Source organism: Hypomesus transpacificus, chromosome 23 (genome assembly GCF_021917145.1).
Source record: "Hypomesus transpacificus isolate Combined female chromosome 23, fHypTra1, whole genome shotgun sequence".
NCBI lineage: Eukaryota > Metazoa > Chordata > Actinopteri > Osmeriformes > Osmeridae > Hypomesus > Hypomesus transpacificus.
This window is the reverse complement of record NC_061082.1, coordinates 21,274,412-21,295,679: the sequence shown is the minus strand read 5'-3', so window position 1 is coordinate 21,295,679 and position 21,268 is coordinate 21,274,412. Positions and strand designations below refer to the sequence as shown.

The window sequence follows — 21,268 nt, the reverse complement described above, 5'->3', positions numbered from 1 at the left end:
GCTACAGCACCTGTTAATCAGCTGAGTAAACATCAGAATTCCCTCGGAAAAGCAGCACAAACCCGAGTAGGAAAACGCTGCAGTGAAGAGTCCTGGCTTGCACCTGGACGCAGCACATATGTTGGTTTAAAAACACCTACAGAAACCACAGACGTGAAGATAAAACCAACCTATGAATACAACATTGGAAGAATAAGGACAAACCTCTGAAGAGGTGAATGAATGAATCAAATCCTCAGCAGAACATTAATCCAGTGATATATGGGAACTGGGGGGATTTTTTTTTAATATGCAACCTCTTGGTTTGCAGTCAAATGTTGTACGACTGAGCTACACCCACCTGTCTCCAAGATGTGAATCTTAACAAGTCTCAGTGTGCAGTTCCACCATGAGCCACATGGCGGCAGCACTGTCGACGACACATCGAACAGCTTCATGTTGTGTCATTTGCGTAACATATCAGTTGAGTTTGCTCTGGTGCCCCACATGCAGGTGTAGCTTGATAACACGAGAGATACAGAACATATCTGTGAATAAGAGGATAACAAGAGCGTGAGTCAAGCTAGCAGTGCCAAGGACAAACACCTGCCTGCCACCTGGAGCACCACAGACTAACACATCACACAACTGTTTTCTTTTTTTCTCTGCCTTTGGCTAAGTGTGGCAGAGGATCAGAAGATGACCTTGGTGTGTGTGTGTGCGTGTGTGTGTGTGTGTGTGTGTGAGCAGGTCTGTGTGTGCGCATGTGTTTGAGTGTATGGAGTGTGTGGAGAAGAAACAGAAAGAAGTACAGTAATATGTACATTCACACTGAAACCACTTTGTTTTCCTTCAGTCCTCCAGACACAGATTAGAGGGCATTACTCTGCTAAAAATTCAAACTATATTAATACGTGAGTGTTATTTACTTATAACACTCTTCATCCACAATCTTTATTCATGTAATTAACTTTGTTATTGTGGCGATCGATCTGGTCCTCTCATTTCAATGCACTTCTCAGTCCATCGTCAATCCTTCTCGCCGTTGGCTCTGTTTACTTCTGTGATGACACTGGAATGTTTGTCACACAACTGCGCGTCCCTCCAGCCTTTCTGCCTCAGGTTCGGCACCAGCACCCTGTCTGACAGGCCCAGGGAAACCATATTCCACGACACAGACCTCCAACACAACCTCATACTTCAGGTCCCTGACAACCGCCAATCCTGGTAGACAACTTCCTGTAATGGGTAGGTTTCCTCCAATCACATTGCAGCTCTGGTATGAGTGACAGGAGGCTCAAGCAGAAGGCCATGGCTGTCTGATGTGTCCCATACAAATACTGTGTTTAAGTCTAAAGTTACTCCAATACAGTCTATGACAGCAATATTCAGGTCAAGTCTTTCCACTAAATATGGTTCTGTTGTTTTAAAAAATCTCTTCAAGCTCTTTGTGGTTTACTAACCTTCAAATAGTTAATACAGAGGCACATGCGCTGGCAGTCCGTGTTCTCATGAAGTTCACCCAAACCAGTAGGTTTTATATCTCTCACAGGAACAACATGTCATCTGTCTGTAGTTAGGGGAAAGGTGGATTCTACCTTCAACACAACTTTAACCTTTAAACCAATTTAGTCTTTATTACAACTTAGGGACAATGTGTCCTGTACTACAAGTAGTCAGTGAACTTCTTCTAGCCCTCTCTTTAACCTCATTATGTCTCTCTCTCTGTCCCTCTCTCTCCTTCTCTTTCTCCACCTCTCACTTACTCTATCCTTGTCTCTCTCACACACACACACACACAAACACACACACACTGTCTCGCTCTCTATCCCTGTCTTTCTCTCACACACAGTCTATTGCTCCCCCTCTCTCTCTTCCTTTCTCTTGCTCCCTCGCCCTCTTCCTTTCTCTTGTTCTCTCTCCCTCTCTCTTTCTCTTGTTCTTTCTCCCTCTCTCTTCCTTTCTCTTGTTCTCTCTCTCTCTCCCTGTCCCTCTCTCTTTCTCTTTCTCTCTCACTTGTTCAACACTCCCAGCAGATAATCTATTCCAGAGAAAAGGCAACGGTGGAAAACGCATAACAAGTGCACATACTTCTCCTCACGCCAAGAGTGAAATAATAAAGCGAGAGGAAAAATTGGAGTGGGAGACAGACAGAAAGGGTGGGAGCCTGGGAGAGAAATACATTGTTTATTCTAACTCAAAGTTAGGCCTTTTGTTGTGGTGGGGACCTGTCTTACATTACGTCTGAACTGCTTTCAAAGTCAGGAAAGGCAAAGGATGAGCCAAGACAGACTGTTTGTCTGACTGTCTGAGCGTCAGAGTGAGAGAGAGAGAGAGAGAGAGAGGAGAGAGAGAGAGAGAGAGAGAGAGAGAGAGAGAGAGAGAGAGAGAGAGAGAGAGAGAGAGAGAGAGGAGAGAGAGAGAGAGAGAGAGAGAGAGAGAGAGAGAGAGAGAGAGAGAGAGAGAGAGAGAGAGAGAGAGAGAGAGAGGGAGGAGAGAGAGAGAGACAGAGAGAAAGAGAGAGACAGGGAAAGAGAGAGAGAGAGAGAGAGAGAGAGAGAGAGAGAGAGAGAGAGAGAGAGAGAGAGAGGAGAGAGAGAGAGAGAGAGAGAGGGGAAGGAGGGCAAGTGAGAGAGGGAGGAAGATAGCAAATCTTAAGATATGTTCTGTGTGACAACAAGATGTAAGTCATGATAAAAGACCTTCACGACAAGTTCTACTGTATTTACACCGTGACACCATCTGCAGAATATATTTACATTAGACACAGTAGTGCTTAAACACTGATTGCAAGCTTGAACCACACTGCAAATGCTGTAGTGGTAACTTCACAGCTTAACTCTGTTTTTCCTCACATCTTAACCCAGGGTGGAGAGTGGAGAGAGGCATCCTGTGTTCACTGGAGCAGGAGGTTATCCAATCACAGCAAAAGTGTCAAGTCAAAAGCTCAAATGAAGTTAGGCAGAGTGTGGGTTTGTTGTGCCAGGCCCAGTACTGTGAAACAGGTCTTTTTGGCCAGTTTCAGTGGCCTCGTATGGAACCTGTTAGGCCTGTCTAACAATGCTCACCCTTATACTGTGTTAGGGCCTATAGCCTGCAAAGCAACAGTGATGAGGCAGTCGATCAGTGACAATGAGTTGACCTCTCCCGTTGAGAAAGAGGGAGGGAGGGAGAGGAAGAGAGGGAGAGAGAGAGACAAAGAGAGACAAAGAGTGAGAGAGAGAGAGAGAGAGAGAGAGAGAGAGAGAGAGAGAGAGTGAGAGAGAGAGAGAGAGAGAGAGAGAGAGAGAGAGAGAGAGAGAGAGAGAGAAGGGGCCTTTGGCTGGCCGGTTCGTCTGCGGTTCCAAGGCAGCGAGAGGAGTGGGGAGCTCGTGGTATTGTTGAATCTCCGAAAAATGTTCATTTTGGATCCCCGTCTCTGCTTACATACCACGCGCACTCCCTCCCTTATTTCCTTATATGTCTCATTCTCTTACGCTTTTCATTAGTCTTCTCAATTGAAGTTTCGTTTCAAGTTTGCCTGAACACTACCCAGACATGTGCAAACGGAAAGGCCAACGGAACACATACGCCTAATTCCAAATGTGACAGACCACAGGTCGGCTGCAAACTACCCACATCGGATGTGGCGGCGGCGATATCACACAGGCACAGTCCGGCGAGCTAAAACGAACGGCGGGAGGGGAAAGGGAAAACGGTACGGTCACTTGTAGGAACCTAAAGCAAAATATTAATGTAAGCCTACCGTCTTCAGAGAGCAGGTTCATTGGGCGTCTGCGGTTCATACATGTACCGTAGGTTTATAGGGGTGTGAACGTTTCCACATACCCTCATGCGCAACTCCACGGAACTCAACTTTTCTAACCTCAAACTTTCTGTAAGGCTAAGCACAAATTTGACAGACACAGACATGACTGAAAGACAACATTCCAATTTAGTTATATCTATATATCAGTAACGTTCAATCCTTTCTTACGCATTGATTATCTCGAACTAGCGCTGCAAATGACTGATATTAGGTGACACCGCATCCTCTAACTTTTCTCCACCTGAATCTCACCCTGAAGCCTGAACAAACGTGCACGGAAAACAACTGCTGCATTTACAAGTCAAGAGAAGGAAAGAGAATGAAAGGATAAGACAATATCAAAAGTCTAACCTAAAAAAAAAGCAACTCAAAACTCAAACAGGATGGAGAACGCCTAGTCTACCAGCACGTTAATTCCCCTCACCTTTTCATCCTCGTCATTAACATCATCCGGAGTAGGACGGGACTCGGGACATTGTGTAGTCTATAAATCCGCGTTCACTTTTTGGCTACAGTGACATCACTAAACCCATTCCTCTCCGCCAGCATCCTTCCTGATCAATGTGCCCGGCGTGTGCTGCTGATGCCCGCACGGATTGTTGCTCTTCCCCGATCCATCCTACAACGAGCGGATCTGTGGAGGGATCCCCGGTCAAAGTGCCTGACTTTCCCTGGCCTGGATAGCGGCTTGGTCACGGCAGCTACGCTCAAGCAATGACTTATATCCTCTCAACTCTGGTCCTGTTGTAAGTGAAATGTGCCTTAATGGAACTCGACACGTGGAGTTTTCTTTGAAAACTGTTACAGTTTAGCCCTGGACTTACATGATATCTGCATGTTGAAGTCGAATGAAAATGCAGTTCCGTTATCATCCACGTGTGAGGTTCTGTGTGTGAGACGCGCGCATGTGTTTGTAGTTGGGCTATAGGGTAGCCATGTGGGCGAAGCAGGTGTGGTTTCTCGCGCGTTGTATAGCTCAGACATTATACAGATTCCATATGCATTCTGGTGACATAGTTATTTATTTGCAGCGAGCGTAAAAATCTTAAATTTTGCCTGGTAAAATACTAGATACCTTTACTGTGTTGCCTTTGTCTAAGTTACAAGTGAGAACATGTGCTTAAAGGTGGACTCACATTGACGTCAATCCATGTCATAATTATTCCTTCGCAATGTGTACGGATTCGTTGGCAGATTATTTAATCGACAAGAGTCTGTGTAGAAGTCTTACAGGTTGAAGCTGTTTTTGATTATGTTTGGCTTTCAGTGATATGCAAATCCACACTTTTAATTTGGCATCCACATACGTCTGCGTGGCTAAGCCTGAAGCAGTTCTGCCGGTAAATGAACACCGATTTATTACGAGAAGTTTCCCCGTTTCCAGCTTCCCCTTCCTCACCATCTCTCCCCAAATCCCAGTCAACAGAAACACCATCTGATTTGACCACGTTTGTCTCAGAGGTAAAACTGAGGCTGTACAGAAGTAGACTGCCGTGGAAGTAGAGCAGACATCTGTGTCTGCTTTGGCCCAGCTGTAGGCTACATTCCAGGCATACATCTGGAGAGCGCGGGGGGTAGGAACCAGGCAGGCCTCCCTAATGAGCACACCGCCAGGAGGCAATGGGGTGGAGATGAAACGTTGGATAGAACCAAAGTCTCTCCCTTTCCCCAGCCGGGGCCACGCTCAGCGTTACTAATTCATGGACATGACTGAAGCTATGTGTGCACGGTATACCAAGATGGAGGAGAGAGGAAGTAGTGGATGGATGGACCGGGTAGATGGATGGATGGATGGATGGATGGATGGAGGAGGTGTAGTGAATTATATTCTCTTGTTCTCAGATCTGTCCAGGCATTGTGGGTGGGTTGCAGTCCCCTGGAGGTGAATACATACACAAACATCATAAATGGGCTAGCTTGCCTATAATTAATAAACACAAATGTACCCACATAACGAGTAAAACTATCTCATGAGCTGCCTGGTCTTCTTATTGCAGGTGTTAGCGGTGGACAACGTTAACTTCGGGGTCCACGTGGAGAATGAGACCCGGGTGCGAGACACGATGAGTCGGCGTCACCACAGAGTGTACCAGCTGTACAGCAGGACCAGTGGGAAACACATCCAGGTCCTGGGGAGGAAGATCAGTGCCGAGGGAGAGGACGGGGACAAATATGGTACCATGCACCCAACACCTAACACAATCTATCTGTCTGTCTAGTATTTCTATCCATTTATCTATTTCATGTTCACCAGGCATACGTACATAAGACATACACCAAGGCATGATTCTAATAATATCAACACTTTGAGTGGAATATTTTGAATCCCTTGTTCATCCTTGTGTGTGTTGGTGTTTTGAAGCCCAGCTAGTTATGGAGGCAGACACCTTTGGTAGCCAGGTGAGAATCCGTGGAAGAGAGACAGACTTCTACCTCTGCATGAACCGTCGAGGCAAGCTCGTTGGAAAGGTGAGAATATTAGCATTCAGTACGTAGTGTGACTATTTAATTTGAACAACTCCCTTCTCTCAGCTGTGATTGCAATGGTTTTTTCCTTACCGGTGAATCGGTTAGGTACAATGGGGATAGCTCAGTAGCAGTGTGTTTGACAGTCAATCAAGAGGTCACAGGTTCAAATCCACCCTTGGTTCAAAGCATCCGTTGATTAAAAAAAGCACATTATTATTATTATGAAGTCATCTCCTGTTTGTGTGTTTCAGAGGGTGAGCAATCGCAGTGCGGACTGCGTCTTCATAGAGATGGTGTTGGAGAACCACTACACGGCCCTCATGTCTGCTCGCTACCCCGGCTGGTACGTGGGCTTCACCAAGAGAGGCCGGCCCCAGCGCGGGTCACAGACACTCCCCAACCAGCAGGACGTGCACTTCCTGAAACGTCTCCCCGTGGGGGAACAGCCAGACCTGCAGCCGTTCCGCTTCACCACGGTCAGCAAGAGGAAGAGGGTGAGAGGGATCAGACCCACCCCGACGCCCGGCCCCACAGAGACCCTGGCTCCCTCGTAGCAGCTAAGACCTGGAGCTGAAACACCCAAACTGACACCCATCTCCATGGAGACCCTGGCTTTCTTGTAGCAGGGCTGAAAAACCCAAACTGACACCAAGATCCTCTGAAATTCTGTCTCCCTCATAGCAGTGGGCTCTGAGCCCTACAGCTAACCAATTCAGAACTCAGAACACCCTCTTGCAGGACAGAAACTAGTGAACACGTTGATAGACACCAAGACTGACTACGGTGGTGTACAATTCAAGACGGCTAAATGCAATGTTATACACTTTCAAGAAACTGATATTGATCTACGCACTCTAGATCCTTCAATATTCAAGACAACCGAACATTATAGGGTTCGTTCAACGATGAATACTCCAATCACAGACATCCGATCTACATTTCACGCTCTCAAAAACCTCTAAACCCTTCCGAAGACACGAACAATGTTTGGTACAGAAATCCAGACAAGAGAACTTGTTCTTTTCAGTCTTTACACTTTGTGTGGCAACTTTTTACTAACAAGTCCACATTTTCTTGCCCCCGACTTTTCACTCCACATGTAAGGCTGTCGTACAAACTAGAACAGTATCTGTAATATTTCTTAGCTTCAATTACTGACCCAGACGATCTTAAGTTGCTTATGGTATTAAAAGTTATTTATTTTGCTTGTTGGTTTAACCCAGTTGTTTCTATAAGGAGGCTGTGTGCTTTCGAACAGCAAAAACAAAAAAAGCATATTTACAATTTTCTACATTGTGCTGAAAAACCTTTCTCCTCTCCCATATAATAGGATAGGTTATGTAAATCACCAAAGGCTTCCTCTGGAGAGCAAATGCCCTCTGGTGGTCACTGAACATAAATGTAACATTTAACTCGTGCAAAGAAAAACTACAACTTGACTATTGCTCTTCATGAACATAGTCAGCCACGAAAGCGTGGAGAACAGCATCTGCTAAATGACTACGGAGAAAAGATGGTGAAATATCTAGGTGGTGTCTTCTACACCACTGCCATGATCAGCATCATCATTGCAACCAGCTGGGTTTCGAACCGTGTAAGAAACACACACGCACACCGCACTGTTTAACACTCCTTCACAGTCAAGTACTTTATTCTTATTAATAATAATGTTTTTTTTTTTTTCCTTTAAAAAATCATTTCAATATACAACACCATTTTAGACGAGACACTTCTGTTTACAACTAGTTTCAGCTCATTCAGAACCTAGACAGGCAGACAGCAAGAGAGGCTGAACAAGACAGACAGACAGGTTTGAAGGGGTTTGGGAGCGAAAAAAAAAACTACAATTTTAGTACAATGTAACAAAGATGGGCAAATGAACCCCCCCCCCCCCCAAAAAAAAAGAAACAAAAAAAGACAATCCCAAATAAAAGAAACTGACAAAAGAAATTAAAAAAGAAAAAGATAGAAAAACAGAAATAGGTCACAATCACACAATATTATCCCATCATTCATCCATGCAGTACAGTCCTCTGGGAGGATATATACATGTTGACCTCTTTCAAAGTCTCTTTTTTTTCTGCCACCAAAAAAAAAACAAAAAAAGAGATAAGAACAAGATTTGATAGTCTTTTGGCCCGGGTGGTGGACCTGGGTCACGGGTCGGGGAGAGAGCTGAGTCTTGGACCGTTCCTCCACTCTCGCCCCCTCTTCAGGGTAGCTCCACTTGCTCCCTATCTCCACTTGGTTAGGCTCCTTCATGTCCATGCTTTCGCCTCTGTCTTTGGTGAACAGATTCAAAAGGTACTGGGGGGTCTCTGTGTGACTTCTGTGGGGGTATGGGGAGGAGTGGGTGGGTGGGGTGCCAGTGCTGAGAAGAGGATTTGGGGGCGCTGGGCAGAGGGGTGGGGGCAGCAGCAGGAGAACGGTGAAGAGATGGCACAGAGAGGATGGTGGAGAATTTAGAAGAGGGGGAGGGGTGTGTCCATTCCTCGACCTCTGACCCCGACACACTGACAGAGACTTGGCCACCGGTACTGTCCCCGAAGACACGCCACGTTCCACTGGCCCCACTCTGAGAAAACAGAAGAAAGCTTAGTGGTTAAGAGCATCCGACTGCAGATCTAAAGGTTCAAATCAATTAAATCAATACATATACATATGGATATGCTATCTGGAGATGTGGGTGTAGGTAGGTACCTGCTATCTGGAGATGTGGGTGTAGGTAGATACCTGCTATCTGGAAATGTAGGTGTATGTACCTGCTATCTGGAAATGTAGGTGTATGTACCTGCTATCTGGAGATGTAGGTATACGTGCGGGAGGGCGACCTGCCCTCTGTCTGCCCATTGGTTGACACGTTCAGGAAGTCCCAGATGAGGATAGTGTCGTCATGGGAACTGCTGATGATCTGGAACTCGTCAAACTGTAGCCGGAACACACGCCCAGAGTGCTCCTGAAAGAGGGGTTGGGAGAGTCGGTATCAAAGCACAAGCCGCCGTCGCTAGCATGGCTGCAGCCCTGTGCTCAAAGAGCTCCAGGTGTGAGGGCCAGGGTTAGGGGCCGGGTTCCAGGCCAGGGGCCACACTCACCACTAGTGTCCGCAGACAGAGCGTGCTTGCTGGGGCGCGGGGGTCCAGAGCAGCCTGTAGGTCCCACACTTTGATTTTGCTACAATGAAACAGCAGGGAGGAGGGGGGTTATTACTATAGACCAGCGACAAAACAACACCAACAATTAGCAGCAACCGTCCTCCGAAATCACATTACTGGATAAGCTGGGATCCCTTACCCCCGGGCCAAGATTGACTAACAGTCTAACAGATTAAGTCGGACCAAGGGGCCGAGGCCAAGGATTACAAATCGGACACTGAGAGTGCAAGATTAACAGTCAGAGAATAACTAGGATTAACCATGCCCAAGTACGAGATTATCTGTCCCCAATAAAACACATTAACAGGGAGACAGATCCCCATTAGCCAAGTCATCAGATCAGGGGCGCCCAGCCCCGGAGCCCTGGGAAGAGGGATCAGACTCACCCGTCGTAGGCTCCGCTCACGATCCTCTTGTTGTCGAAGCGGATGCAGCGGACCAGCTCCTCATGGCCCTCCAGCACCCTGAGACACGCCCCGCACTCGATGTCCCACAACCTGGGAGGGGAGACACGGGTAAGACCCACAGCGTCAGAGGAGATTTGGGGTTCCCTTGAAACAAGACGTGGGGGGTGGACAATTCCACCTCTCTCTTCTTCTCCTCTTCTCTCTCTCTCACTCTCTCTCTCTCTCTCTCTCACAGGATCGCAGACACACACACTGACCGGATAGTGTTGTCCGAGGATCCGCTGACCACCAGTCTGTCCCGGTACTGCAGACAAGCGATGCCCCTTTTGTGTCCGTTCAGCGTGCGCACAAACTCACACGTGCTGGTGCTCCACACCTGGGGGTCAACAGAGGTCACACACACACAGGTCAGCAAGGACACCACAGGGGGGGAGGGGCATGAATGCAACATTCCATAAATGTCTTTCCTTCCCATTCACTGTAGCCACCTCTATTAATCAGGGTCTAGACCGGGGCGGCAAGGTTTCTACGGCAACAGCCTTCGCGGTCAAGATAAATCCGTTCCGAAGGCTATCGCGCGTTCGAGGGTGCCACTTCTTCGAGCCAGTGAATACACCAGCGTTGACACACACGCACTGCTAATGGTAACCATAATTTATGTAGGATCCAGAGCAAACTCGATGACTGTCTCACATACACACACACGTCTGCGGACCCTCCCTTGTTACTCTGGGAATGTTTTCAGAGAACTGGGGCGTAGAGTGCAGGAGCCGGCTGGGTGCGGAATGCCTTGGCCCCCTTCCCAGGACGATGGGTGGGCTCGCTACGGTGGCTTTGTTTCTGGAATCCTGGCTAGCCACAAATCCTGCGTCTGGAAGACAGGGGCCCGGGACGGGGAGAGGTGAGGAGACGGCCAGGCTGACCATCTGACGCCCGGGCCTGGACTCGGATCAAGACCCGCTCTGTGCTGCTCCCTACTGGGGGGGCCTTCGAACAGTCGCCTCGGAAGGGGACAGGCCTCGTGCGTGCGCACTCTCATGCACTGACACCCACCCACTCTCTCACCCACCCACACGAGCAGTCTAGGACAGTGGTTGCCAATCCTCAGGGAACACCTGTCCTGCATGTTTGAGATGTTTCCCTGCTCCAACACACCTGATTCAAATGAATGGGTTGTTATCCAGCTCTGCAGGAGCCTGCTTATGACCATTCATTTGAATCAGGTGTGTTGGAGCAGGGAAACATCTGAAAACATGCAGGACAGGGGGGTCCCTGAGGAGCAGGGTTGGGAACCACTGATCTAGCAAACCGTGAAGGAAGCTTGCCTTGATGGTGCGGTCCCCGGACGCAGAGACGATGTACTTGTCGTCGAAGTCGACCACGTTGACAGCGGCGCGGTGGCCCACCAGCACGCGCCGCAGGCTGATGTCCGTGGGCGAGGCCATGTCCCACACGGCGATGGAGCGGTCCTTGGAGCAGGTGACCATCAGGCCGTTGCAGAAGCGCAGGTGGAGCACCGCCTCGTTGTGGTGGATCAGAGTGTTCAGCACCTCGCCTGTGTTCACATCCCACACCCTGGGACAGAGACAGAGAGAAACAGAGAGCGAGAGGGAGCACTGAGCAAAAGCTTTTGTGTTGCAAAGCGATCAACTGAGACGAAGACAGCTTGAGATCCACAGAATGTGGAGGAGGAGGTGGAGGAGAAGAGCCAGAGGAAGGGAGGGGGTAGGAGGAGAGGAGTAGGAGGAGAGTCAGAGAGGAGAGGCGGAGAGGTGGAGCAGCTGCTGACCTGACAGTGGAGTCGGAGGATCCGGTGACGATGACCCGCTCGTCATACTGCAGACACAGCACTGAGCCCGTGTGCCCTGTGAGGATCTTCAAACACTCCAGAGACTGTTTGTCCCAGATCTGTACACACACACACACACACACACACACACACAGCTGGTCAAGAACACCCCCCCACACAGAAGGGTCGATGACACGGGCTCCCACACAGACTCTGACCCACCTTGATGGAGTTGTCTCGAAGGCCGCTGATGATCTTGTCGTCGTCGTACTGCAGACAGTAAACCCCCTTGCTGTTCTCCGAGCGACACTGGATCCTCTGCAGGTTGTGGCGGCCACACCGCCAGTTGGCTTCAATGGTCTGGTGTCAGAGAGGAGGAGGAGGATGAGCCGACAAACCACGACAAACTGACACAACTTCCCCTCTGGGATGATTCAAGTACCCGTCTATGGCCGCGTTTCCATCGCAGGAACTTTCCCCCGGAGCTAGGAACTGTCCCCTGGAACTCTCCGCATTTCCATCACAGGAACCGGGTCTACTCCAGGGGTAGTACTTTTCAAAACACAGTAACTTTGGGGGGTGGATCTTACAGCGTAGAACATTTCTGACTGGTTCGAGTACTTGCAAGGGAAACGCGGCTTATTCATCCATCTATCAAACTGGAGAGGCTGCTGGGGGGAGGACTACCCACCTCTATGTCCTGGATGATTTTGGGGTAGAGGGAACGGTAGTAGGAGTTTGGCGGAACTTCTGTGGTTCGATTCTTGAAAAGGTACTTTTCCCTAAAGAGAGAAGACATGAATCAATCTCATCATTCCTCAAGCCCAAGATCAGCATGCTTGGATGCACTGTATCAGGTGAAGCACTGTATCGGGTGAAGACTAGTGTCAAAGCAGGGAGGGGAAAAGGTTGATAACCAGACCAAGGATTTTTTCTTTCTGGTTCATAAATGGTTGACTCATTTCTTTTATTGTATGAGCATGTCTCCTATACAAGGACCAGGGTTAGGGCAGGTTCTGTGAGTGGGCCTCCAGGACCAGGGTGATCTCCAACGGTACTCACCACTGGTGTCTCTCCGACAGGCCCTTCCACAGGGGGTCGGTGCGGACCATGCGCTCGATCAGCTTCTTCCACAGCATGCCCTCGGAAATCACCCTCTGCCACTCCTTACACACGAGCTCTGCCGAGCACAGCGACCGAGCGTCCAGGAACGACAGGATGTTCTCCGCTATGTGGTCAAGGCCCTGAGCTGGAGTCCAGACGACGACAACCACACATGATCAACACCACTGCGCACATCCGGGCCTGAGTTCAGCCCCCAAGAGAGGGAGAGGCTTCCCTTTGTTTGTAGTGGATGACCTTGTAAGCAGCAGTTTTTTGTATTTGAAAATATATACGGTAAATAATAACATTTGTGATAAGTATACTACAGACTGATGGTGTGAATGCTGTGAATAAGTTACCTGGCAGTGCAGTGATGAAGTCCCTTTGCAGCATGGGTTTGAGGTAGGAGTTGATGTGGCCGTGTTGGTAGTGACACATCCGTGAGATGAGGTGCTCCACAAACTCCACCTGCTCAGCTTCAGACCACTGGTCGAACAGCTGGATGCAGACATCCTTCTCCTTGTCGTAGTTCCCTTCCGACGGACGCTTCCGAGAGCCCGTCATCGGACCGTTTGTGATCTGAAGGCAGAAGACGTTGGGGGGGGGGGGTTGTATTAGGTCACGTATTGAACGTGATTAAAGACGTCCAAGCATGCAGTTTACCTGGGCAGTCGAACTATCTATTACACAGCTGCTGGCATGAAGAGCCAGCATGGTCATCACCTGATGTGGAGGAGCCCTTGAGGTGAACACTGAGGATACAGCTAGGTGGTACTGTTCAGTTAAGTTGGGCAATTTCATATTGTATGTACACGACTAAATAGTGTTGCCTGATATCTTGTTTCATATTCAGTCAAACTGACAGATTGACAAGGCTAAGACAAAATATATGGTTTATGTTTTTACACAAGTTTTCTGGATGAACTTTACAAATGTTTTGATTTGTAATTGGTCTTGAGGGAAATTCCTATATATTATGACTGCTGGAACACAAGAAAGTGTTCATGTGTCAATAAACCTTGTGGGCCGACTTCTTTTCAGGTTTTTCAAAGACTGGGTTATGTGACTGCGTGGTGCCAACCTTGAACACTGTCGTCTTCTTTGATGAGAGCTCGTCTGTTTGCGAATCCATGAAGGTGTTGTTCTGAAGGGGATGGACAAGAGAGAGTGAACATTGATCAGTGAGTCGTGCAGTAAAAAAAATAAATAAAAAAAAACCTTTTGGCATATGCTTTTCCCCATAGTTAGAAGAGATATCTGCAATGATGAGAATTCAAATGACCAAGACAGTGTTTCAACACACTTTACTGATGCCAATCACAATATTACATTAGTAATGTCAAGTAAACCAATTGTTTTCAGTGTAAATGCCAGTTGGATTATTTATTAATTTTTATTTGGGGGGGGGGGGGGGGGGGGGGGGGGGGGGGGGTCCATGGCTGTTCCAACAGCTGCCTGTTCTCCCCCCAGCACCCCACAATCTGACACCACCATCGTCTTTCCGGTTGGAATTTAAACACCAAACACATGTTAAAAACTGATTAATTTTCCCTGTACCAGCTTAAATTTAAAGGCTGTGACAAAGTCCACTGTGAACAGTTGGGTCTTGGCTATGCAGCAGTTGTCTTGGGTCTCAGTGCTGTCCCCTTTATGAAGGCCAACACAGCAGGTGGAGGTCACGTCAGGCTGTATGTGTGTAAGTTGTCTTGGGGGTGTTGTGTAGGAACAGAGCAAATACTGTAGCTACACGATTAGCATACTGAACAATATCATACATCTAACTTCTGAATATGGCTGACTATATAATCATCCCGGAGAGATTTAACTGAACTATCTCATGTATTAATGTGAATGCGTACCCTGTCACTGAACCGCTAAGCTAACTTTACGGTGTAACTAAAGTGTCATATAACGCTAGTTTTGCTAGCTCGACTAGCCTGCTAGTGCCGGCTTTGTTACTTATAGCTAACTAACTCCACATAACTTTCTAGTTAAGGTTAAACACTTGAATCAGTATCAGTTTTCATTCCTGTGGGTGTGTATGTAAAATTTGACACTGGGTATGGTACAAAGTGTCTGGCTAGCGAACTACTTCCTTCTACGCAGATTGAAATGCCATTTAACAGATCGCTTATGGGAGAGAAGCTATCTGCTAAATTGCTAGTTAAATTGTTAGCTAACCGCTAGGCCTGGATATCTAGCCATACGGGCTGGCTGCCTTTTTGAACAGTCAAATCTGCACCAGAGGACTGGCTACGATTTAATTTACCTCACAGACAGCTAAACTAGCCACTTAAATTAAACGATATTACGTCCTTCGTCATGGCTGTACCTAGCTGGATATATCGATGACTGTCTGATCAAATTAAATTACAAACCAACTAGCTAGTCTAGCAGGCTAATAATCTGGAACTAAGCAAACGGATTGGCGCAGACCCTGTCCATGTTGCTCGTGCTTAGAGACCGGCTATTAGCTAGCTGCCTTGGCTAGTAAGCAGGTTTGGCATAAATTGGGTCTTTATCCCAGGGATTCCACATGAGGGATTCCACATGATTAAGACAGACGGGGACTAGAGACAACAGTTCTCATTATTGCCGAGAATAAAATTACACTAATGTTTAATCACGATCAAATTAACTGCATATTAACTGGCTATCGAGTTAGCCTAGCTACAACGGCCCTCCTTAGCAAGCTAACAAATGTTATCCAGCCATTTGTCTACATCAGCGCTAGCCTACCGCATTTAGCTTGCTAGCTAGCTTTTGTAGCTGGTCAACCAATACAGTTCTGCCCTCATTCAATCCATCTCCTGACTCAATTGCGAGAGTACCCTTTTTCCGAGACGTTCGTTAACAAAGTAATCGTCTGAAACTCACCATAAGATCCAATGTCTTGTCCTCCATCTCCGGCTCCATATTGTTGTTCCCTATCTGAAACTTCCTCGCTATGAAAATGGAAACCCAGCCCTGCGTCGGCGGCGAGCCGCAGCTGATGTGACGTCACAGGGCACAACTGGGAGTGGGGGTGGAGCTGAAATCCACTGAATCCGGCAGACACACTGGGATTGGTCAGAAATAACAAAGAAGCCGTTGTTGTCATCAGTTGCCGTTCCGCGATTGGTTATTTTCTGCTGCTAAGGCGAACTGAACGCCCTCTCAATTTTAGGGTTGGAGCGATCCGCTCTCGTCGCCAGTTGCTATTCTAAAACAATAGGACTTGAGGACATTGAGAGCATCAATTTGACTGTTCTTTGGGTGTTTTATTCCGACCATGCACCAAAAATTGATTAAAAGTACATATTTCTTGTAAGGCAGGTCCATACTATCCCATTGTTAGAGCCCATCCCTATCACTTGGACTGTAAAATACTGTTTCTAATGCATGCATCTTATTACGTAACACATTTACTGTCTCATATAAAACGATCAATAACAAATTAAAGAAGCATGAATTATGCTGAACAAGAACAATTGCCAACGCCCTTATATCAATACCTCAAGAAGATAATGTAACATCACAAGTCTTGTACATAGTGCCCGGCTGTTAGCCTGCATTGGCAGCAATAGCACATTTCAATAGTTTTTCACAGACTACATGATTTTTCAAAGAGTAGCTTAGTGTTTTGTCAGCATGAACCATATTTCATATTCAAAACAGCAACTTGATTGTTGTAACTTCAATGATTTTAACCCTCGACCTTATCTCCCTTACTGGTTGTAACAGGAAGTGCATAGTAAAAAAGTACAGAGGATTACGTCATTGTGCAATTCATACAATATGGCAACTGTTTGCACATTGCTGAAGAACACATAACCTTTTAATAATGGTCAGCTACTATCCACCTATTCTCATCAACCGCCATTAAGAAAATTATTTAAAAAATCATACTAGCCATCTCGTCATTCATGCAACATTAAGAATCTTTCTTCACGGTCAAACCACTTTCCGGTTTTCTTCCTGTTGTGGGTTGAAACTCTATTACATTATGCATGAGGGTACGTCTCATTACGTAGTTCGTAACTCAAATGTAAACTTTCTATTACACACTATTGTGCTGACAATGTTTTACCTCTTTTATATTTGTACTCACTAAATACAGCGAGGATGACATCTCATTTGAAGAACACAGCAACATTCAAGTAAATGGGTCTGGAATTAGGAGAGAAAGAGCCTGTAGACTGTATGCGGGAAATTTAATGATTATTCCAGCTCTCCACATATGTTTGATTAGTGAGACAAATGATCATCATCCGTATGTCGTAGAATTCAACAGCATCAGGAATCAATAAAAAAGGGACATTGAAAGTGGGGAAGGAAGGAGGGGAACATCATAGATAAAAATATAATTTGTTTCAGTGGTCAAGCAGTCAGAAATTGTTTTTCTTTTTTTTATTTATTTGTCAAGTCACTTAATGTGTCATTCATGTGGTGAGAACAACAAGCCAGGGCCATGCTCGACTGCCCAGGAGAGAGAGTCCCTGTTCAGAGTTAGGGATATGTTCATGTACTGTACATTTTCACAAATGTCACTTGCTTGGTGTTCTGGCCCCCCTGCTTGGTCCTTTCTCCACTCAGTCTCTCACGTCAGTGAAAGGCTTTTATTTTTCCTAATTTTTCTTTGCTTCCAACAGTCAGTCTTGACTACCTAGTAGTCATCCAAGTCAAACAATTCATCATCCTCTCCTTGATAGTCCATGCCTTGAAAATCAACCCTGTACCGCAAGATCCCTACAAAAATAATAAGGAAAAACGTTCAGTTTCATTGTGTTTCATTTTAGACTTCTACGTTAGGTCATAATTACAATCAGGCACCAACAGACCATCAAACCCTTACCTCCAATTCCACCAAAACCTTTTACAAACTGGGATCCCTCCTGGCTCTTGTCTGTGACAATCTCAAGAGTAGCTCCAAACTTCTTATAGTTGTTGGCAAACCACTCGAGCAATGGCATGCTCTCAATCAGCTCATGTTCTTGTCCTGTCTATGGTGGTAATTCCAACACACATTAGTATGCACATGTATATAAACAGGTTGTAAATCAACTTTCAGTGTGTACACACACTTAAATAATGAGACCTGAACTACCATTGAAAATAGCAATAAACTGCCCCCTCATTGCCCCTTTGTTGGGATATAAACCAGAATAGCTGCCCCTTACCTCTTTGTCTGTGAAGTGAGATTTGTCTTTCTCTTGTTCCGGCGTTAAATACAAAGTCTTCTCATCTAGGAGAGAAGAATATGAGGTATGCAAACCATTAAAACCACAATGGTTACTGAAAAGGTATGTCCAGTGTGTCTTTGCTTTAAGGTTGTTGTTTGTTTGTTTTTTGGGGTGGGGGCATACCATTTTCCATTGCCAATCCCTCTGCACCATGGCAGCGAAGGATGTATCTCATTGTGTCCAGGTTCTCATAGACAATGAGAATCTCAACAGCTCCCATCTCCAGGGCTTTTAGAGTGTCTTCTACCCCAAAGCAGTACTTGCCTGTGTCCTGGCTGATCTCGTCAAAGTATCGTCCTTAAATAAATAAAAATACAATGGAATTACAACGGAACAATTACCCACAAAAGGAGATGAATGAATACTTATGCTACACATTCAGCCCATCTAAATGTACTTACCTATTAGTTTCTTCTCCTGAATAAATTTCACATTGGACAGCACCTCAGCTGACAACTCGATGGCCTGGTTGAAGCCGTTCTCTCCTCCGTATGAGATATCCACAAGCTTCAACACCTTTGCTTGTAACCTCTGTGTGGACACATGAGATCAAACCAATCAAGTCACCAGACCGCTTTGCAACTCCCACACAATATCAGCAACCGGGGAAGGGCTAACATGTTCGGCTACTGACCGGGTCAAACATGTCCGACTGGCTCAGCTCGGTTTTGAAGTCAGCCGAACCAGCCAGGACCATGCCGGCTACGTTGACTTTGTCGTTAGAGACAAAGAGCTGGACTGCCGTCTCCGCCACCTTGCGCACGTAGTTGTGTCTCTTCTCCATTCGCAGGCGAGCAAAACGCAGGGCGGACTGGCCTCCTCTTCCTGGGTGGAGAAAAGGGAACGTTTGGCTGTTTACATTACATTTAGCAAACGCTCTTATCCAGAGCGACTTACAGTAAGTACAGGGACATTCCCCCCTGAGGCAAGTAGGGTGAAGTGCCTTGCCCAAGGACACAACGCCATTTCGCACGGCCGGGAATCGAACTGGCAACCTTCTGATTAATAGCCCGTATCCCTAACCGCTCAATCATCTGACCCCCCCCAACAATGGTTCACAGCCTCCCTTTAAAGTACACGCATCATTCGAGCTTGAGTATGCGCAGGTGTGTAGGGCGTATTACCGTGCTTTTTCGGTAGGTCCACAGTGAACTTGTGCAGCACTTCTCTGGTGTTGCCCTGTAGAGTCCCGAAGAGCGCGCCACTTCCGTCAATTACAATGAAACCAAACTTGCTATCGTCTGATAGCAAAGCAGTGAGAGCCTGGGTAAACAGATGAAAAATATGAAAATAATTAAGTTGATAGCGTGTAACTTGAGTAGTCTAAACATATTTTTGCACATCACAAGCCTACAAGTGATTCGAATGGTTTTGCACGTTGGAAGTCTCACCTCTGTGTGGAACTTGTTGTCGCAAAGATAAAGTGAGGTGTTGATAGGTTTGAAAGGCTCAAAGTCAATATTAACTTTTTTCTCTTTGCCCTCCTCGGTCACTATAGTTCCGCAGTAGACAACTAAGCCATTGGAAGGCACTGTTGGGGAAAAAACGAACAAGGACCTTCACGATGAAGTGAGAAATTCTCAATTTTGCGACCACGCTTTAACAACTTCCCCAGTCCATTATCAGGAAAGCACAAACAGTTGCCTTTGATCCAAATCAAAGGTCAACAAACATGGTGGAAACTCACAACGTACCTTTGTTATAGAGCTTGAGTCTCTGCTGGACAGACGTGATGGCACCCAGAACTGACAGCCTGTTGACTCTGCTCTTGATGTTGGAGGCTGTACCAAACTCATCGGCCAGCATCTTAGCCACTCTGGAGATCTGGTCCTTCGGCGGGATGATAAGGGAAATCATACTTGTGCCATTCCTGAAGAGATTTAAAAACGACATGGCTTTAAGTATGAAGACCGAGATATCAAGGAGATGGCTGGTCTTTTGATACCATCTTCACTGTTATTTATGATTTACAACAAATCTGCTGTGAATGGAATAATAATCAAATATAGTTATATCAAACGTGGTTGGCTAGCTAAGAGCGATTGCCTACAACAAATGACTTACATCTAAGAGGGCTTTGTTATGAAATACATATATATCCACGGTGTGGGCAACGTGTTCAGTACAGCAGACAGACAATTTGATGGCGCAATTCAGTCCTGTTGTGAAGCATTCATGGCCTAATGTACCGCTCCCTAGGAGATGTGCTTGATATATGCCAAGTCATGTGGATGATACCAGCTAGGTTCAGGGCAAACTTTTATGGTATGGCTATTGAAGTTAGCTTGCGTAATAGCAGCACACGCCAAACTACACACGTTTCCGCGGTGAGCGTGGTAATTGGGTACACTCTGCCGAGAGAACCATTTATACTTGGCAATGTTGCGAGGTCATTCTCGATCCTCGAGGGGCGACATATCAGACCTACTTTCAACCAGATAACTAGCTAGCAAGCTAACTGGCTAGCTAGCTGACTTTTGGTACAGACAGAAGAACATGCTACAATAAGGCAGCTATGAAGTGTCTTTGATACCGGCAGTAACGTTTAAAATGACGGGAAATCAGAGCCAGCAAAGGGGTTTTGTGTTCATCGAGTTGCGCTTTTAGGCTAGCTGTAGCTAGCTAGCTAGCTTAAAGTTCCACACGGTTTGTGTCAGTAGGCACACACAGACGCATGCTGATTCAATACTATTCATGTGGAGCCGAGCTAGCTTGCTTGAACGGAAGCTAGCTTAACTACATCGGTTAAGACCTCGGTGGGTTAGCTGACGTTTCCCTAAAGACTAGCAGTTACAGATATCGTTGAATTCACAATATATTATTTGGCAGTGATAAAATAAATTACTTGTCATAGTACTTCAATGCCTACCCTCTTGCTGCTTCCAGACTTTTGATCAACTTCTTTATCTTCCATATCTCCACGTTCCTGTCCGCTGCTGCGCTGGTGTCGTCCGCCATTTTTTTCTATGTCTGTGCTGGGGACCTCGAGTGTAGCTAGAGCTAGAGCTAACGTTAGCACCATACCATGGAAATATGGACAACGTGAACAAGTTGACTAGCTAAAATAACTTACGACTTATGTTAAATGGTTCAAATTGAGACACAAATCACATTGATACTAGAGCATGGGTGAGAGCTAGCTGTCAAATTAATATGTAATTACATGACCATCTTTTTAATAACAAAAAACATCCTTCATAATGTGCCAGTGTCGCTAGCACGCTGGTAGCTAAGCAAGCTACAAACTACTTCCTGGAAACACTACAGGGAACTTTCCTATTGGGCCACAACGTTGGATGGGTGGAGCTTAGAAAACTCAGCCTTCCTTTCCCCAAGAA

At 46.4% G+C, this 21,268-nt stretch overlaps 3 protein-coding genes across 3 annotated transcripts; 1 reads left to right on the top strand and 2 right to left on the bottom strand.

Moving 5' to 3' along the window:
• Positions 1-3,301: 3,301 nt before the first annotated feature.
• On the top strand, positions 3,302-8,163 carry LOC124485483 (fibroblast growth factor 18-like). Its single transcript, XM_047047118.1, has 5 exons — positions 3,302-4,533; positions 5,630-5,669; positions 5,785-5,962; positions 6,150-6,256; positions 6,508-8,163. Exons 1-5 carry the CDS (start codon positions 4,502-4,504, stop codon positions 6,808-6,810), a joined length of 660 nt encoding a protein of 219 aa, XP_046903074.1. The 5' UTR covers positions 3,302-4,501; the 3' UTR covers positions 6,811-8,163.
• Positions 7,915-15,693, bottom strand: fbxw11b (F-box and WD repeat domain containing 11b). Its single transcript, XM_047047116.1, has 13 exons — positions 15,586-15,693; positions 13,790-13,852; positions 13,068-13,287; positions 12,667-12,853; positions 12,296-12,386; positions 11,827-11,964; positions 11,605-11,723; positions 11,141-11,390; positions 10,073-10,191; positions 9,795-9,905; positions 9,349-9,427; positions 9,048-9,212; positions 7,915-8,831 (listed from the first exon to the last, which is right to left on the bottom strand). The coding sequence occupies exons 1-12, from the start codon at positions 15,622-15,624 to the stop codon at positions 9,051-9,053; spliced, it is 1,578 nt and encodes a 525-aa protein (XP_046903072.1). The 5' UTR covers positions 15,625-15,693; the 3' UTR covers positions 7,915-8,831; positions 9,048-9,050.
• A 1,191-nt stretch (positions 15,694-16,884) lies between these two features.
• On the bottom strand, positions 16,885-21,164 carry LOC124485482 (eukaryotic peptide chain release factor subunit 1-like). The gene is made up of 10 exons (XM_047047117.1): positions 20,800-21,164; positions 19,625-19,800; positions 19,322-19,461; positions 19,055-19,193; positions 18,565-18,755; positions 18,332-18,461; positions 18,054-18,227; positions 17,868-17,932; positions 17,543-17,690; positions 16,885-17,436 (listed from the first exon to the last, which is right to left on the bottom strand). The coding sequence occupies exons 1-10, from the start codon at positions 20,886-20,888 to the stop codon at positions 17,354-17,356; spliced, it is 1,335 nt and encodes a 444-aa protein (XP_046903073.1). The 5' UTR covers positions 20,889-21,164; the 3' UTR covers positions 16,885-17,353.
• Positions 21,165-21,268: the final 104 nt, after the last annotated feature.

Excerpts from the sequence above, each read along its gene's own strand:
- LOC124485483 (XM_047047118.1), top strand. The coding sequence starts at position 4,502 with ATGACTTATATCCTCTCAACTCTGGTCCTGTT. Across the intron at positions 4,534-5,629 it reads CTCTCAACTCTGGTCCTGTT|ATCTGTCCAGGCATTGTGGG; the intron begins GTAAGTGAAATG and ends TCTTGTTCTCAG. Across the intron at positions 5,963-6,149 it reads AGAGGACGGGGACAAATATG|CCCAGCTAGTTATGGAGGCA; the intron begins GTACCATGCACC and ends GGTGTTTTGAAG.
- LOC124485482 (XM_047047117.1), bottom strand. The coding sequence starts at position 20,888 with ATGGCGGACGACACCAGCGCAGCAGCGGACAGGAACGTGGAGATATGG. Across the intron at positions 19,801-20,799 it reads AGTCTGGAAGCAGCAAGAGG|GAATGGCACAAGTATGATTT; the intron begins GTAGGCATTGAA and ends AAATCTCTTCAG. Across the intron at positions 18,228-18,331 it reads TCAGGAGAAGAAACTAATAG|GACGATACTTTGACGAGATC; the intron begins GTAAGTACATTT and ends TATTTATTTAAG.
- fbxw11b (XM_047047116.1), bottom strand. The coding sequence starts at position 15,624 with ATGGAGCCGGAGATGGAGGACAAGACATTGGATCTTATG. Across the intron at positions 12,387-12,666 it reads CTGTCGGAGAGACACCAGTG|GGAAAAGTACCTTTTCAAGA; the intron begins GTGAGTACCGTT and ends TTCTCTCTTTAG. Across the intron at positions 9,906-10,072 it reads TCCTCGGACAACACTATCCG|GTTGTGGGACATCGAGTGCG; the intron begins GTCAGTGTGTGT and ends CTCCCCTCCCAG.